Source organism: Polyodon spathula, chromosome 18, assembly GCF_017654505.1.
Source record: "Polyodon spathula isolate WHYD16114869_AA chromosome 18, ASM1765450v1, whole genome shotgun sequence".
NCBI classification, from domain to species: domain Eukaryota; kingdom Metazoa; phylum Chordata; class Actinopteri; order Acipenseriformes; family Polyodontidae; genus Polyodon; species Polyodon spathula.
Window position 1 is genome coordinate 24,091,407 of NC_054551.1, and position 16,204 is coordinate 24,107,610.

Genomic DNA, 16,204 nt, shown 5'->3' on the forward strand with positions numbered 1-16,204 from the left:
GTTTCAGTTTTCATTTCCCTAATAGAGAATTTGGTTTAAATAGTATGGCGGGATTAGGAAAAAACTAATCCAAGCGTAACCACAGAACAACATAAATTATGCCTGGTTCTGGATGGTACACATCTGATAAAGCTGAGTGGATATTGAATGTCCCTATCTAGTGTTAGTAGCAGAATCAATAGCCTTCATATTCTGTTTTTATATTCTTTTTTTTTTTTTAAATAAATTAGGCCTATGATACCATTATTTGACATAGAAAACCCCTTCTCCGTTGACAGTTCACAATAAAAAAAAAAAAAACTGGAATTTTATTAATGTGGGTAAGAAGACTCATGCACAAAGGAATTTTCATCTGAAGTTTTGCTGTTGGTTTTATAATCCCGAGAAAAAGGCCACAGTAAACTAGCAGATGGCAATCAGCATGATCTGTGATTCACAAGAATTATTTTCATAGCAAACTGTCTACAATGTCTATTAAAGACAGGCAGTGTGCAAATCGATGAATCTGCATTTATATGGATTACATGTTCTTTTGAAGTCTTTTTAAACTGTCTTTAATAGCACTTGTTGAAATAGCTAGTGGGATGTATCTTGGTTAAAAATGCAGCTGTCTTTCTGGTTGTTTTACGTTTTTATATATACATAAATCATGAAATCCCGCTAAGTCATTTTAAGTCTTCCCTGGTCCTAAACATTACCCCAGCTTGTTAAATTTTTACAATTAAAACAAATATGATTATCTTTTCATGCTCTTCAGTTATGACCACATGTTTTAAATACACTGTTTCTTTGAAAGCTCATGTTCAATTTAAATATAATCTAATTATTTAAAAGGATCATCCATAACTAATACTCAATAGTGTTGAATTTATAAATAATAAAATCAGCATTTTCTTTATTTTTGTGTCATCTAGATGTGGAATTGTGTTGGTTTAATATTGTTTACCAGGGTTGACCCCTTTTATCTAAATAACAAGTGTCCAGAGAGACAGCAAAACCCAAAAGTACACCTCCATTGTTGTATAACTTAGGTTTATTCCATAAAATACTGCTGGGAAATCTGTTCCTGGGAAAGTACACACCTCTGCACTTTTGTTATATCTTTTATAATTAATTATTGCGTTCCCAGATTCTATGCATGTAAAGGAATGATAGCAAAGGAAATATTTTTTTTTACACTTTAATTTGGGGTGTGCAGATATTTTAAATTCAGCACTATAGTGAAAACTGATGCTGCTTCCTGGTTCCAAAGACACTCAAATGGTCGAGCTGCAATAACAGTATACCCGAATGCAACATTTTTACTATAGCATTGTATTATAAATATTTGCTTTTGCTGAATTTTTGGTGTTATGATTGTACAACTGCAACAGGCTAAGCCAAGACCATCAGTTTAATCTGAATCTGAACTTTTGCGCCAGTGGTTTGGAAATGTATACACCCCAAGCATATCGGCATACATATGTGTTTAGTACTTTACATCAGTGTACTTGCAAACATACAAAAGGCCTCTGTAGAATGCTGTCCTGGTTCCAGACTCTTGGATGTTACTGCTCAATTGGAAAGCCTGGTTGGTAACCGTGGTCAAGTGTCTAGGCTGATTATTCATGTGGGGACCAATAATATTAGATGTAGAAAATCTGAGTTTCTTAAGGATCATTTTATATCTGTCTAAAAGCAAAAAAAACTATGTAACAATATAATTATCTCTGGCCCTCTCCCTGTAGTTAAGAGGGGAAGTGAAGCCTTTTGTAGACTTCTCTCTGAATCGCTGGCTATGTAAATGGTGTGCCTTAGAGAACATAGGCTTCTTCGATAATTGGGATTTGTTTTTGGGAAAGACCGGGGTTCTTTAAAAGAGATGGTCTGCACCCAAATAGGAAAGGCACATTCATATTAACACAAAACATAGAGAATGACTGTAATAATGCATGACATCATAATTTTACATGCATCCCTATCTCTTCCGTTCAACCACCCCCTGCCCACGTAAGCACAGCATTACTTGGTGTGTCGTTCGGTGAAGCAACTCACAAACCTCTGCTTTGTATTCAAACTTTACATCCAAAACATTTCATTGAAGTACTCAATTGAAGTGATCAATTTCCTGCCCTCTTCTGGGGTTCATGCTCCGAGATTGTAATTAAAATTAATATTTCAGCTGGTGACATGCCTGTCCTGCATCGACCCCTTCTCAGTCTAGCTTTATTAAACACAAGGTCTCTGAATAATAAATCTCTCCTAATCAACAACTTTATTTTGGAATCAAAAATAGATATTGTAACCTTAGTTGAGACCTGGGTGAAGCATATAACACTAGTAGAGGCCTGTCCCGCAGGCTTTTCTTTCTTTCAGAAGACACGTTCTGTGGGTCGTGCTGGTGGCCCTTATATAAACAAATAAAGAGAACCCTCGATTTCTCTTTGATACAGTAGCTAAACTAACAAACAAGCAGAAGGAGTCTTTATTAAGTACCAAATTTACCAGCATGCAGAGATGATTGTGACTCATTTTAATAGAAAAGTTAATAATATAAGAAATCAGATTTCACCCAGCTTAGACCATTCATCATCTAACATTCAAAATATTACTTCCTCAGATCCTGCTGCCCAAGGCCAGTCTTTTGTAGCCTTTTCTCTGATCAAGTCAGTTAACGCTGACTGGTTAGTTATTAAGGCAAAATCTACTACCTGTGTTTCAGATCCTGTTCCCACAAGATTACTTTAAGAAGCATTCTCTATGATTGATAGTACTACTTTAAGCATTATTAACAATTCCCTCTCATCTGGTTTTGTTCCAAATTCGTTTAAGGTTGCTGTGGTACAACCTCTGCTTAAAAAAACTACTTTTGACCTAAACGTTCTTAACAACTATAGGCCTATTTCCAATCTCCCCTTCTTATCTAAAGTCTTAGAGAGGGTAGTAGTGAACCACCTTAACTCATTTCTTGCTGTACATAACATTTATGAGAAATTTCAGTCAGGTTTATGCCCAGGTCATAGTACTGAAACTGCCTTTATTAGACTGGTAAATGATGTGCTACTATATTATGAAAGGTTCCTCTGAGAAAGTTACCTACAGTGATTGAAAGAAACATTCATCATAGCCAAAGATTATTATAATAATCAACCAAACGGAAATCCAGAAATGCAATTACAAAAAAAGTGATATTAGACATTAAGTGATATTACAAGCAGCGTTACATTTAGAATAAAAAAATAAAAAAATAAATAATTAGTTTTGGAAATATTATGTTTTAAGCTTACATTTCCAGGACAAACCTAAATAACACATTATCAAACATTGGTTTGTAAAGTAACAAGACAGGTGAGGTACATCTTCCTTCTCTGTTACTATTCTTTTCTTTTTCAAACTGTACATCACTAGACTTAAATGGAACATGGAAAACTTGTTTTACTTGACAGTTAAGAAAAACATCCCTTTTTTATTTACTAGCCTTTTTGAAAAGGTTATAGATATATAGCAGAGTTGTGATCCACATCCTTTTTTTTTATATGCAGTATATTTTTTGTTTCCAATGTACTAAGGTTTGTGTAACCTTTCCAAATGTATACATATGTACCATCCAACCAGATACTTCCAGTGCTTACAGTAAATGACTTGCAGCAATTATATCTATTTACTTTGTGTATACTGTAGCTTGTTAAACATGATGCATAGAACTTTGGGACAGTACATTCAAATATACTAAAATAGGTGGCGCTCAACTACCAGTCTTCTAAAAAATATTAAAATATTCATGATCTTACTTGCTTGACTGCATCTACTCTTACTGTGCACCTTCAAATGTTGCACTATACCCCCATTTAAATAGAGGTAGAGAATGTTGGTACAATAACAAATAAATTCCTGATAAATTTTCTTTTGAACAATCAAACAATCAATCAATCAATCAATCAATCAATCAACCTTTATTTAATGTAGTGCCTTTCACAAAAGCAATGCCTCAAAGCGAAACAGAATATACAGGCAAGAAATACAATAATCACAGTAAATGAGAATACATGATCAGGAGAGTAAATGATTAAGAAATAGATAAAACAGCGGTAAATATAAACAAGATCAATAAAACCATAAGAAAGCTATGAAATAGACAGTACAATAATCAATTATATGTTACAAAGGTCTTATAGTGAAAGAGAGCGTCTTATTTTGGAAATATTTCAAAATGAAAGAAAGACACTTTAGTTACTGTCCTAATAAGAGGTTGGAAAGTAAGAATTCGGTCAAAAAACTACACCCAAGTTTTTCATTTTAGCCTTCAGCGCAAAAGGGAAGATGTTTCCAGTGATGAACACAGGTTGGTCTTACTTAATTGTTTTTTTGAACCCAGCAACATTACCTTTATTTTATCTGAGTTTAACAAGGAAGTTTTTGCCATCCATAGCTATTTGTCAGCGAGGCATGTAGTCAGAATATTTACGGCTGCAGTGTCACCTGTTTCAGAGATAGGTATAGTTGAGTGTCATCGGAATAGAAGTGAAAGTTTACAACATGACTGCAAACAATATTGCCCAAGGATAGCATATATAAAGAAAACAAAATCGGTCCTAGAACGGAGCCCTGCGGACACCACATGTGACTTCAGATAGAAGAGAGGAGTCATCCCCAATTTTAACATATTGTGACCTATTTGAGAGATGGGATTTAAACCAGGTCAGAACACTTCCAGACAATCCTATGAGGTTCTCAAGGCGTTCAATCAGAATTGAGTGATCAATAGTGTCGAACGCTGCACTTAAATCTAAAAGAATAAGAACTGAGGGGTGGCCCATATCTGAAGATAGGGGGATCAAGAAAAGTCAAATAATCACCTGCTGTATATATCTTTAACTACATTCCTGCTGATCTTGTGTTAAATTAATGAAATTTGCAGCCTGATAAATATATCATAAAAGTTTTAACATGAAGGCTGGTACAACAAAATAATGACGAGTTTTTATATTAGAAGCATTTTAATTTCTTCACACTTGATTATAACCTTTACCCACAGAGGGGAAAAAAAAAGACTTTAATTGGCATGCACAGAAAGGGAAAAAAAGGATCATTATTAATTAAGATAATGGCAGAATTGGTCTCCTACACAGGACCTTTACATAGTGAAAGTGGTTTTTACACATTTGCTTTATTGTTCAGAGCAGCGGTTGCCTCCTTGTGAGGTTGTAGGTTGGTGGCGTACGATAAAGAAGAGAGAGTGCCGCCACCAGCCCTGAAGACAGACAGCAGGCTCTTGTACCTTGCACAGCCCCAGAATACTAATCAGGAGAAGTCGGGCCCTGGAGGTCAGGGAGCAAGTCAATCATTTCAGCGATCGTCTCAGTGTGGAGGATCAAATTAGCCTGAAAAATTCAGCTGCTGGGAGTAGAGGGCTAGCAGCTGTCAGGGGCAGCAGCGAGATGCACTAATGAACCAGATGAATAGTGCAAAAACTTGAAAATAAAAACAGGACAGTTGACATTTTTCATCTGTCAAAGCAGGAGATGCATGAAAATACAGTAGTCCTTGTTTAACCCTTTACTGTTCCTGAACATTTGATCTAAAAACACTTTAACACCTCCCCCCGCTCCCCTTACTCAAAACCCACACATACAGATATACACTATGTTAGGTGAATACAGTAGTAGTATAATAAAATCTTATTCCTAAATATCCAGCTGCTGAATATGAAAAAATTGTTGCAAAACCAAGACTAATTATGGCAAACAGTGGGTTTTAATTGTTATTTTTTTGTTACAGTGATGATGACATAGAACTTTTTGATGGTAAAGCTTCCCACAGGGCTGCTGCATTTTGTGACTGTAAGCATTATTATGAGGTGCTATAGTCAGAAGCTGTGCTGCCAGGTATAGTGATTTTAAGGAAACTCTTACATAAGCAATTACTGTCACCGGCAAACACATCTAAAGCTTTGCTTTTCGAATAACCTAAATGTCCCGAATTCATGTGAAGATGCAGTTAAAACCGAATCTCAGCAGTTGCAGGAAAAGCTCAATGCATGGTCTTTTTACTGTAACGAATCATTTAAATTGGGTGTCATAAAACTTACGACAGCAGTCTTTGCAAACTCATAGTATTACAGAATAAAGTTGACGTCCAGATATTCCATTCCTTGTGGAGATAATTAAAAGTTGTTGTTTTTTTTTCTTTTTTGTGATAGGGTCTCGTGGTTTTTTTGTGTTTATTTTTTTTACTGCTGATAATTGAAATTGCTGTCAGATTGCCTCAAGATGTTCTCTTTAGTGGGATGGGTGGCTGTAACATTATAAATGTTCAAACAGATCATACACAAGCCGTTTGCATTTGCATTATACGTTGGAACAGATCTGCTGTGATATTGGTATGGCGATGTAAGAGTTAACACAATTTTGAAAGTGAACCAGACAGATGAGAGCCATTTTCAGCTTGTCCTGTCCCTGTTGAAGCTCACCAAGTAGCATAGGATGGGCTAGGGTGTTTCACACACACTGTTGTCTGTCTGGGGAATGTACACATTGTCCTTTCAAAATCAGACTTATTAGCACTTGCAGAGAAGGGTGACTGACTCTGGGGCAGTGCTTCTCTCACAGCAGTCTTCACACTGTTGTGCTTGAGGGATTTCACAGCACTTGGACAGGATTCCTAAGATGAAGCTGCAGCTCTGCCTCTCACAAAACATTCCCTCATGTTATGAGCTGGATTCAGTTTATTTAAAAAAAAAAAGAAAAGTTGGTACATAGAGGATAGGTAAGCACAGTTTCAGCAACAAAAAATAAAGTGATGCCTAACAAACTATTCGTTGTTAACTTTCAAGAAATTGCCTCCAGATCTTGTCTAAAAGGGGACGGGGGGAGAGAAGCCTTTACAAGTGTTGATGAGGTGACACCTCCAAGTGCCAATGCTGTCTGCCTGGTTGCTTGCCTTATTAAATTGATATCCAAGTTGTTGTCATTGTCATTTTTAAAGTTGTAGAATTTTTACATTATAATGCTTTTGATTTTCCAAACTGATGTTTCCTAAGAAGGCATTGTGGTTGCTCTTGGTAGGCGTCTTCTTAATAAATACATTTTCCAGAAACTGTTTTTTTTTTTTTTTTTGGTGTCATGCCTCAGTGCATTTTTAAAGTGTAAGTTAAAACCATTTTAAGGACATTTCAAAATAAGCAAAATGTAGCCCCCAAGTTTAAATGGATACGATCTATAAATATTGTCTTTGGTTCCTGTTTTATCAGGATAAAGCAGTTCTAATAAGCAAATTAGATCAGATGCATACAGCTAAACCATTTTCATACACATTTTAATATCAAAAAGTTCTGTTTTGAGGACTGTCTGAATCTGATTGCACTGTCTACAGGATCTACAATATTTAGTTTTCTCTCTCTCTCTCTCTCAAGACTGATTTAATTTAGTGTTTTGCAGATGGCATCACTGGTATGTAGTGTGTATTGTATAAAGGCGGTATCTTCTCAGCTAGATTGTAAGCAGCTTGATTTAGTTTGGTGCTGTGCTTCATTATGGGTGACAGCATGAATTCAGAAAACAGTCCTTTCCATACATAAAGTTTGATAAGTGACAAGTGACAATTTTAAGATGTTTAATGGCAGGAGGTTAGTGAATGACTGAATAAATTTATAAACTAGCGCTAAGATAATCAAGAGGATAAATTCAAGTAAAAATCTGTAGTGAAGGTCTACGAGTATACTATGTGGATTTATGCTTTTTTTTAACCTCAGTCAAGGGTTTAATATTATTTTAATGATTTTAAATTAGATGAGCATTGTTTTACATTATGTATAAAATGGGGATTGAAGTCAGTAAAGACAGACGGTAACAAAAAATACTATGGATTTTTTTGTGTTCCAGGAGCCAAAATTACTATTCATTAGTCTTATGATAAAATATTTTCCATATTATAAAAACCACTAGATGCTGTTTGTTATCGCATAACATGCAACATATTAAGATACATTAGTTTGGGACCCTCTTTTGTTAATGGCAGAGGGGGAGTGAATGTCTATGGATCAAACTCTGTCAAAAATAAATTATTGGTCTATTCTCTGTGCTTTTGTTCAGTTTTGTTACATTCTCTGTTTGAACAGACCACCAAAACTCTGTAGCCATGCCAGACCTGTGATGGCCCTTTTAAGTCCTCTGATATAATGTTTGGGCTCTAGGTGCTTTTTTCATTCTAGATATACTGTTACTACTCCAGATAAGAAGATTGTATACACAGTTAGGGCCAATAAACTGGCTTCCAAGTGGCATGACTTAAATGAGTTAGTTTTTCATTGTACCCTAAATTTGCGTTAATTTCCCAGACATCCCTTTAAGATTTTGGTCCATTAAAAGTTTTGCCAACACCATCTGTAGGAACTGTTTTTTGTTATTTATATTTTTTAAATCGCCATGCAAATGTTTCTTTTGAACATAGTATCTCCTGGCTTGGAGCCATATGATCTGTTCGTTGTAATCTAAGCCTTTCACAGCTAATGAGGATGTGATCAGCTGAACTTTTGGCAGAAACGTGCTTCCACATCTCAGAAGTGTTCTCGCTTCTTATGATCAGCTGGGTATTCATGCTTTATTTGTAGTGTTACACAATAAAACTCTACTGTGAACTGACCATGCATATTTTGAAAAAAATATTGTATTTGATTAAGTAGATTTTGTGTTTTTAAAAGTAAACTGAATTCTTCCTAGTACCTCTTCCATATAATATAGTTGAGCATATATATATATAATCTTCTATAGGGAGTAAGTATATATTATATATATATATTAATATAAAACCAGAACCACCACATGCAATAACTACATAAACTGCAAATACAGGGATTTTTCCCAACATCCTTTTGGATTGGATTTTCCTTAACCTGTTTCTGTCCTTTTCGTTTTTCAGTAATATATATATATAATATATATATATAAATATATATAAATAATATATTATTATATCTAATGCTGTGAAAGTAGTTGTAGCGTTTTTATAATTTTGTCTCATCCAACAAGTCGTGGCAGCGTCTGAAAGTCCTGTTGTCGTGTCTGGGCTGGCTTTCGGTGGTCTTCCCATGTGAACCTCTTCCACATATATATATATATATATAGATATTATATATAGATATCTATATATATATATATATATATATATATATATATATATATAGATATATATAATATCTGGTGTGTACGTTTATTGAGTCTTATGTCCATAAGGGTTTGAATACAAAACCTAACCTAAAGGAATTGGATTTCCTTAACCTGTCTTTTCATTTCTATATATATATATATATATATATATATATATATATATATATATATATATATATATATATATATATATATATATGATGCTAATGCTGTGAAAGTAGTTGTGCTTTTATTTTGTCTCCAACAAGTCTGCCTTTTGAATCGGATAAATATAGCTCAAGGCAACACCTTTGCTGAGATTTCATGTCATATATTCACTGTCCAGATTGAGAATATTTCAAATTTAAAACGGAATTTCCCAACAACAGCATTTAATTATACAGTTAAATATGACACATTGGTATCTTCGCTACATCAGAAAAGACCCAGTTGACTTACCAGCGCTCAAGAGGGTGGTACAAACATGCTCTTGCTACTAGTTGCAGCAGTGTGGGGTTATAAGAAAGCTCAACTGTAGTTCCAGAAAATACCAAATAAGTTTTTATTATACTGACAACTTTTTGCAGGAAATACCTACATGGATGACCTCTTAAGGTTGGGCTTATAACATACAAAACTGTTTATAAAGTGTATAAAAACTGCCATGTCGATCTAATATAAATTGATTTCCCTACAACTTTTGACTAATTTTATTTATTTATTTTTACAGATGGCTGCCTTACAAAGCCCATTTTATGGAGATAAGATGAATCTCTACTCTCTGTGTAAGAAGATTGAGCAGTGTGACTACCCTCCTCTTCCATCCGATCACTATTCAGAAGAGGTATTTTCTATCCCTATGAATTTGTATAAGCTAACCAACTGGTCGACTAAAACTTAAGACAAAACTACATTGGCATCAACTTTGTTCTTGTGGAATCTTAATAGGTTTAAATACATATTTTTCTTACCTGAGCAGCCTAGATTACACCATGCTAAACTGTTCTGACCCACATTACAGTTTCACTGATCTTGACAAGCTTAACATTCATTGTCTTCTATATTTTGATGTGTTTGAGTCTCATAAGAACTATTTATATAATTTTGACATTTCATTAAATGGCATTCTTATTCATGCTTTTATACTGAGATTTACTCTTAATGGCAATAGGCAGAGTACAGGTCTTGGATTCCGGTCTGCCAGCCACCTTTTAATCAGAAAAACGTAAATGTGGAACTTAGACAGAAAATATTATGAATTCTGAAAGCTTTGATAGAAGGTTTGTATAAATTAATAGGTATTTTCACTCATATGATAAAGGTTAAAATCGCACTGCTTCTTGGGATCTCTATCTATTTTTACTTCTTTCAGGGGCTTACAGGGGCTTGGCTCCCATTCAGGGAAATGACAGTCACAATTTACTAAATATAAACTGATAAAACATTTTTAAACTGTTTTGTGTGGCTTTCATAAGTCACACACTCAATATAGAGTTATTTTGTGCTAAATGGTGTAACCAGCAGATAGAATACATTAATTAATAAGAGCGTTCTTTTTTACTCTTTTATTAAAATTAAAAATATGTTTTTATGATGGAGTTTGTGAGTGTCCTATTTATCTGTATTCATATTTTATTGCAGTTGTTAATTACTCCTTTCTTCTGCTGTGGCATAATCGGGGGTTTCCTTCAGCCAACTTCAATTCTAGAGGCCTGGAAATACATTTGGGGTGTAAACAGTGATTCGGAAATCTGTCAGAAGACATTCTTTGTTGTGTCATTTACACTGTCTCCATTCTTATTTCCCCGCTGAGAAGTGCATGAATATTTCACATATCTGCATCCTCATCCCCTATTCTTCTTGACTAATTTTCAGACTGTCTAAATTTACATTTCACATGCTAGCTGATTAGGAGATGCCGAGTGCAGCGGAGGAGCCTCAGCAGGCGGTTGCCATGGTGACCTTGCGCAGGATTTTAATGATGGTGCCACTAGTAGTTGGTTGAAGTCAGCCTGCCTTCAGGGCTGCTCTGCTCAGCCTCTTACTGCATTTAAGTGTGAAGTTGGGTGTGTGGGGAGTGCAGCTCTTCATAACGGTATCTCAACCCATGTACTTTTTTTTGGGGCTAGTATCGATAAGTCTGACGACGTCCCCCAAAATGCAGAATCACAGCCTATACAAGCCCAGTTTAAGTGTTTAAGAAAATATATGACCAAGATATGTACAACATATCGAAACATTAGGCAGCTGGTTTGTGTGTGTGTGTGTGTGTGTGTGTGTGTGTGTGTTTATATATATATATATATATATATATATATATATATATATATATATATATATATATATATATATATATATATATATATATATATATACACACACACACTATATATTTGTATGCTATATTTGCATCCTGAGCCATTCGAAAAAAGGCATAATACCACAGTAGTGACAAAAAGTGATAATTCCTCTAGAGGAAAATATACTTGAACTTTGACCCATTTGACTCCTCAAGACAATGACTTTCAGTTCAAACACAAAATGTCTCATTTTCAATCACTCGACAACATCCACATTACAGAAATGTTCATTAATGACCAACAAAATGAGAATACATATAAAAAGATGTAAAGCTGGTACACTCATAACTCAGAGAAACTGGAGTGGAACAGGAAATTAAACAACATAGAACGTCTGTACAGCACTGAAACACTAAGTTTAAAAAAAAACCCAACTGTACTGCTGAACCTCATCTTCTTTAATATTAGCATCACAAGGGTATCCATGTATTATAAAAAATAATAGATGGGCCTCTTCAGTGAGTTACGGCAAAACAATTCCATCTCATGTTTCCTTCGGTCTCGTAATTTATGACGTCACAGAAACCCTAGATGGAATTATTTTCCTGTAGCTCACTGAAGCCCATTTATTATTCATTCTCTCTCTCTCTCTCTCTCTCTCTCTCTCTCTCTCTCTCTCTCTCTCTCTCTCTCTCTCTCTCTCTCTCTCTTGCTATATATATATATATATATATATATAAGGTTAGTTTTTTTTTTTTGAGTCAACAAACCCTTTTTAATTCTATACACTTAACGCGTAAAAGAAGTTATAGATAAACCAAATCAGGTCCAATTACTGTTTTAATTTATAAGCAAAATGTATTTATTGAATATGCTCAAATCTATATATAAAGTAACATTTTATTAATTTAAGCCATGAAAAATTGACTTTTTCTTCTCTTCTGTTGTATCTTTTAGCTGAGAAAGCTAGTAGATCTGTGCATCAACCCTGATCCGGAGAAAAGGCCCGATATTGCTTATGTGTACGATGTAGCAAAGAGGATGCAGGCTTTTACCTCAGGGAGCTAAGAAACAGGGCAGAAGATTTCCCAGTGTTTTCTGCAGTCACCCACTCCCAAAGACAGTGCTACAGATGTCATTGGGACACATTGAGTACTTCAACTATTTTATTTCTGGCTTCCGTTAAGCACAAGTGTTTACTAATGAAGCCCAAGAAGGGTGTGGTACTGGGTGTTACTCTCAAGGTTTAGTGGCAGTAAAAATGGAATGACACAATTCTTAATGTACTTGCTTGGTTTGTGTTCTGTTATTGACATCACAAGTTTAAACTGCTTATTTCATATAAAGAATTTGAATTCCATTAGAGTTAGGGAAAAGCTTTAAGTGTCTATTTTATTGTTTTTTGTATTTTTTTATGCTTTAGTTTTAAATGTTAGTAGTTTTGACACATGCCAATATAATCCATTTTTATTACAGAAAGCAACATACATTACTGTGGCTGTTGTGTAGTTGTACACTGTGTCTGCTTTTAAATGGGTAATTCAGTAAAATGAAACTGGAGATGTGTGCTTCCAATTTGAAGTCGCTTAAAAATCTGGTACTCTTGGCAGTGTTGCTGGCAGAAAATGGATTTTGAAAGTAGAAATGGTGCCTGCTTTACCCTAATTGCAAAAGTATTAATTCAGAAAATGACAAAGTTTACACAAGGTATAAGCTCCATAGGTTTCATCAAATACCCAATTTGGCTCTAAGTGAGATTCATATTAAGTATAATTTCCTGTTTAGCAACCCGTCCTGTCAAACGAGTGCAGTAATTATTTTAAAAAGTGGCACTCTTGCTGTGTAAGGAAGCATTATTTACATAAATTGTCCATGTCAAAACAATGTTTGGACTATGTTTCCCGTACAGATGAACGTGTTTCTCTATGGACCTATTGGTCCAGTTACTGCTCACTGTAATGTACAACTCCTACGTTTTACTATATATATTTCTCACCCAATACGATGTGCCTTATTAATTGCAGAGCTTCTGTATTCCATTACTTCTACTCTTGTTTCTTTGTTGTTCAAACTGTGCACACCTTTCTGTAGTGAAGCTTATTGCATATTCTCTGCTCATGAAGAATCTCCTGATGAACTTGATATCCCATAATTTCAGATTAAACCACCCATGCTTTATATTACAATCTGGTTGGTAATACAGTATGGAGCAAGTATAGGTTATATTTAATGAATTGTGGCTCAAGCCATTGCACTGTTACGAGCAGGCTGGCTTTACAATGTTTTGCTTTATATAGTGAAGTAAAAATAAATAAGTCTACCTTTTTTGTAGAACTGCATGGTAGAAGACACAACAGAACTCGTCACATAGTCTTAGCATTCATTTTGTAACCCATAAGCCTCTACATTTTAAATTAGAACATTATCTGAAATGTGTTTTGACGTTTCAAGGTGTAAAACAGGACAGGTGCAAAGAAACACCTGAACTGTTGTACAGTGAGGAATGTTAAAAAATATTTAATTCAAAATCAGATTAGCATCTCCAGTACAATAACCTGTTACATAATTAGCAGATGCTTTAAGTTTTTAACAAAGATGCCCTAGAAATTTATAGTATAAACAGTGTTAAATATAAAATACATTTGAAATGTAGATTAATGACTGAAATTCCAGGGAGAGAGAATTGAATCTTGTAAAAACATAAAATATCCACACTATCTAAAAGAAATAAATGAAAAAATACAAATATTTGATTGGTACTTGCTTCTCGCACATATGTCTATGTTTTTAGTATCAATTACATGATCTCAGTTCCCATATATGCACAATGCACTTGTGTAATGCAACAAATGTGACTTTTCAACTGTTACTAAATTATCGTAAATATTTTTTTTTAATTATTTTTGTTGTGTATGTTTGTTTAACGTGTTAAATAGTATGTCCCCATACAGATGGAATTACAGTGCTAATATAAGCCAATGTTTTGCACAATGTGATTATTTTGGCTGATAATTATTTTACGTGAGTGAGCTAATGCTGTGCTTTATTTTATTTTACTTTTTAAGTCCAATTGTTATAAATTCAGTTGTACACAAAGTGAGTGATTTAGTTTTGCTGATTGACACATGTATGCCCATAACAAACAATTACATTGTAAAATGAATAATTACCTAAAATGCACAATCTAATTTTCAAAAGTGGAGTTACTTCTTTAATGTTGCTTATCCTGTGTTCCCTTTTGCTAAAAAAAAACAAAAAAAAAAAAAAACAAACAACCTCTTGCTGTGTAAGGAAGCATTATTTACTAATGAGTGTAATGACAAGAATGCCAAACTGAAAATTAGTGATTCATCCTGTATTTTTTTTTTCCCCAAAGCAATACCGTTCATATATTTATATAAGAAAGTATATATTATTCAGTGTTTTTTCTGTTTGTAAACTCAAAAGGATTGTTTATTTAGAAAATCCAGGGTAACTGCAGACTGTACAGAAATAAGAACAAAATATGCAATTGAATCTTGTTAAAGCAAGAAAAGTACTTTGATTGGTTGACAGTAGAAAGGGCAATCTAAATTATACCCATTTTGAAATGATCTTTTTCTCATTTCATGGTTGTATTTTCCAATTATACCATCAAAAGCATTCAATTAAAGGTTCATATTAAACATTAATGCCAATCCTATTGAGTATCTATATGCGTAAAGCACTTGGCAGTAATTTGTTTATAAATTTTTTAAAAAATACATGCATTGTGCTTCTACCACAAAACACCATTAGCTGCATACTGTAGGTGTTGCTGTGACTATACCTCGTGTATCATGGTATATAAGTTGCATTATAAATTATTATATTATAATAACAATGATTCATGTTAACTTGTTGCCTTGAATAAAAAAAAAAGTAGTTTTGTTATGCTTTCAATAGACACTCAAATCTTGTTATTTTGTGAGCACTAGGTCTCATTTTTGCAAAAAAATACCTGTCCTGTGTTCCTGCATATTTCCTGCATGTGTGTTTATTGCATCATTTAAAAATGGTAATTTAACTTGGACAGTAAGCTGAAAGGCCAATGCAGTGCTTGATGTGGACCCCAGTATGAATCTGTAAACAAGATTGGAACCACCCTAGCATGACTAGTATTTCTACTATGCAAGCCACGAGGGACCAAAGAGTTCTGCTTTATTTAATCTTCAAATTAAAAACTCGCTGACTAGTATGTTGCATTTTTTAGTACTGGTAATTGTTTTGAAAACATTATCAAAATAATACTCTATTCATTATTATTGCAATTGGTATATAAAAGTATACATCTTGATACATTGTAATATACAGTTTGTAAGGATATGACATGCACTTTATAGGATATTTCTTTCTGTAAAATAAAAATGATTATACTGTATACCAACTAATTTAGGAGAATCTGTCCAAGCTTGAGTGTGCATTGTTGCTATTTATAATCATAATTTGCACCGCTTATCATGAAAATAAGTATTGCAGATGGCAAATTTATTGAGCTGATTAATAAAGCCATCTAGTGGCAGTTACAGTTTACAGCATTTAATACTTCTTGATGCCTAGCAGCAAAGGACCAGAAAAGCTGTGAGTTGGGTATTAAAAAATAAAAATAATAATTTACCTGATTATATCATGTCAAGCAATATTAAATATTATGTCAAGCTAGTCAACTAATGACCTCTGAATCCCATTCAGATTTTGTTATTATTGTTACACCTCTATCCAGAACATTGGCCACTTTATTCTTCTGGGCCTCATTTGTGGGCC

General features: G+C 34.1%; 1 protein-coding gene across 3 annotated transcripts in view; it reads left to right on the forward strand.

Annotated features, from left to right (window-relative positions):
* LOC121330962 (serine/threonine-protein kinase Nek7) overlaps window positions 1-15,343 on the forward strand; it is a 60,016-nt gene extending 44,673 nt beyond the window's left edge. For all 3 annotated transcript variants that reach the window (XM_041277987.1, XM_041277986.1, XM_041277985.1), the window contains 2 exons: window positions 9,853-9,966; window positions 12,380-15,343. In XM_041277987.1, coding sequence (XP_041133921.1) covers window positions 9,853-9,966; window positions 12,380-12,490 — 225 coding nt within the window. In that variant the 3' untranslated portion in view covers window positions 12,491-15,343. The remainder of the gene's footprint in view (window positions 1-9,852; window positions 9,967-12,379) is intronic.
* Window positions 15,344-16,204: the final 861 nt, after the last annotated feature.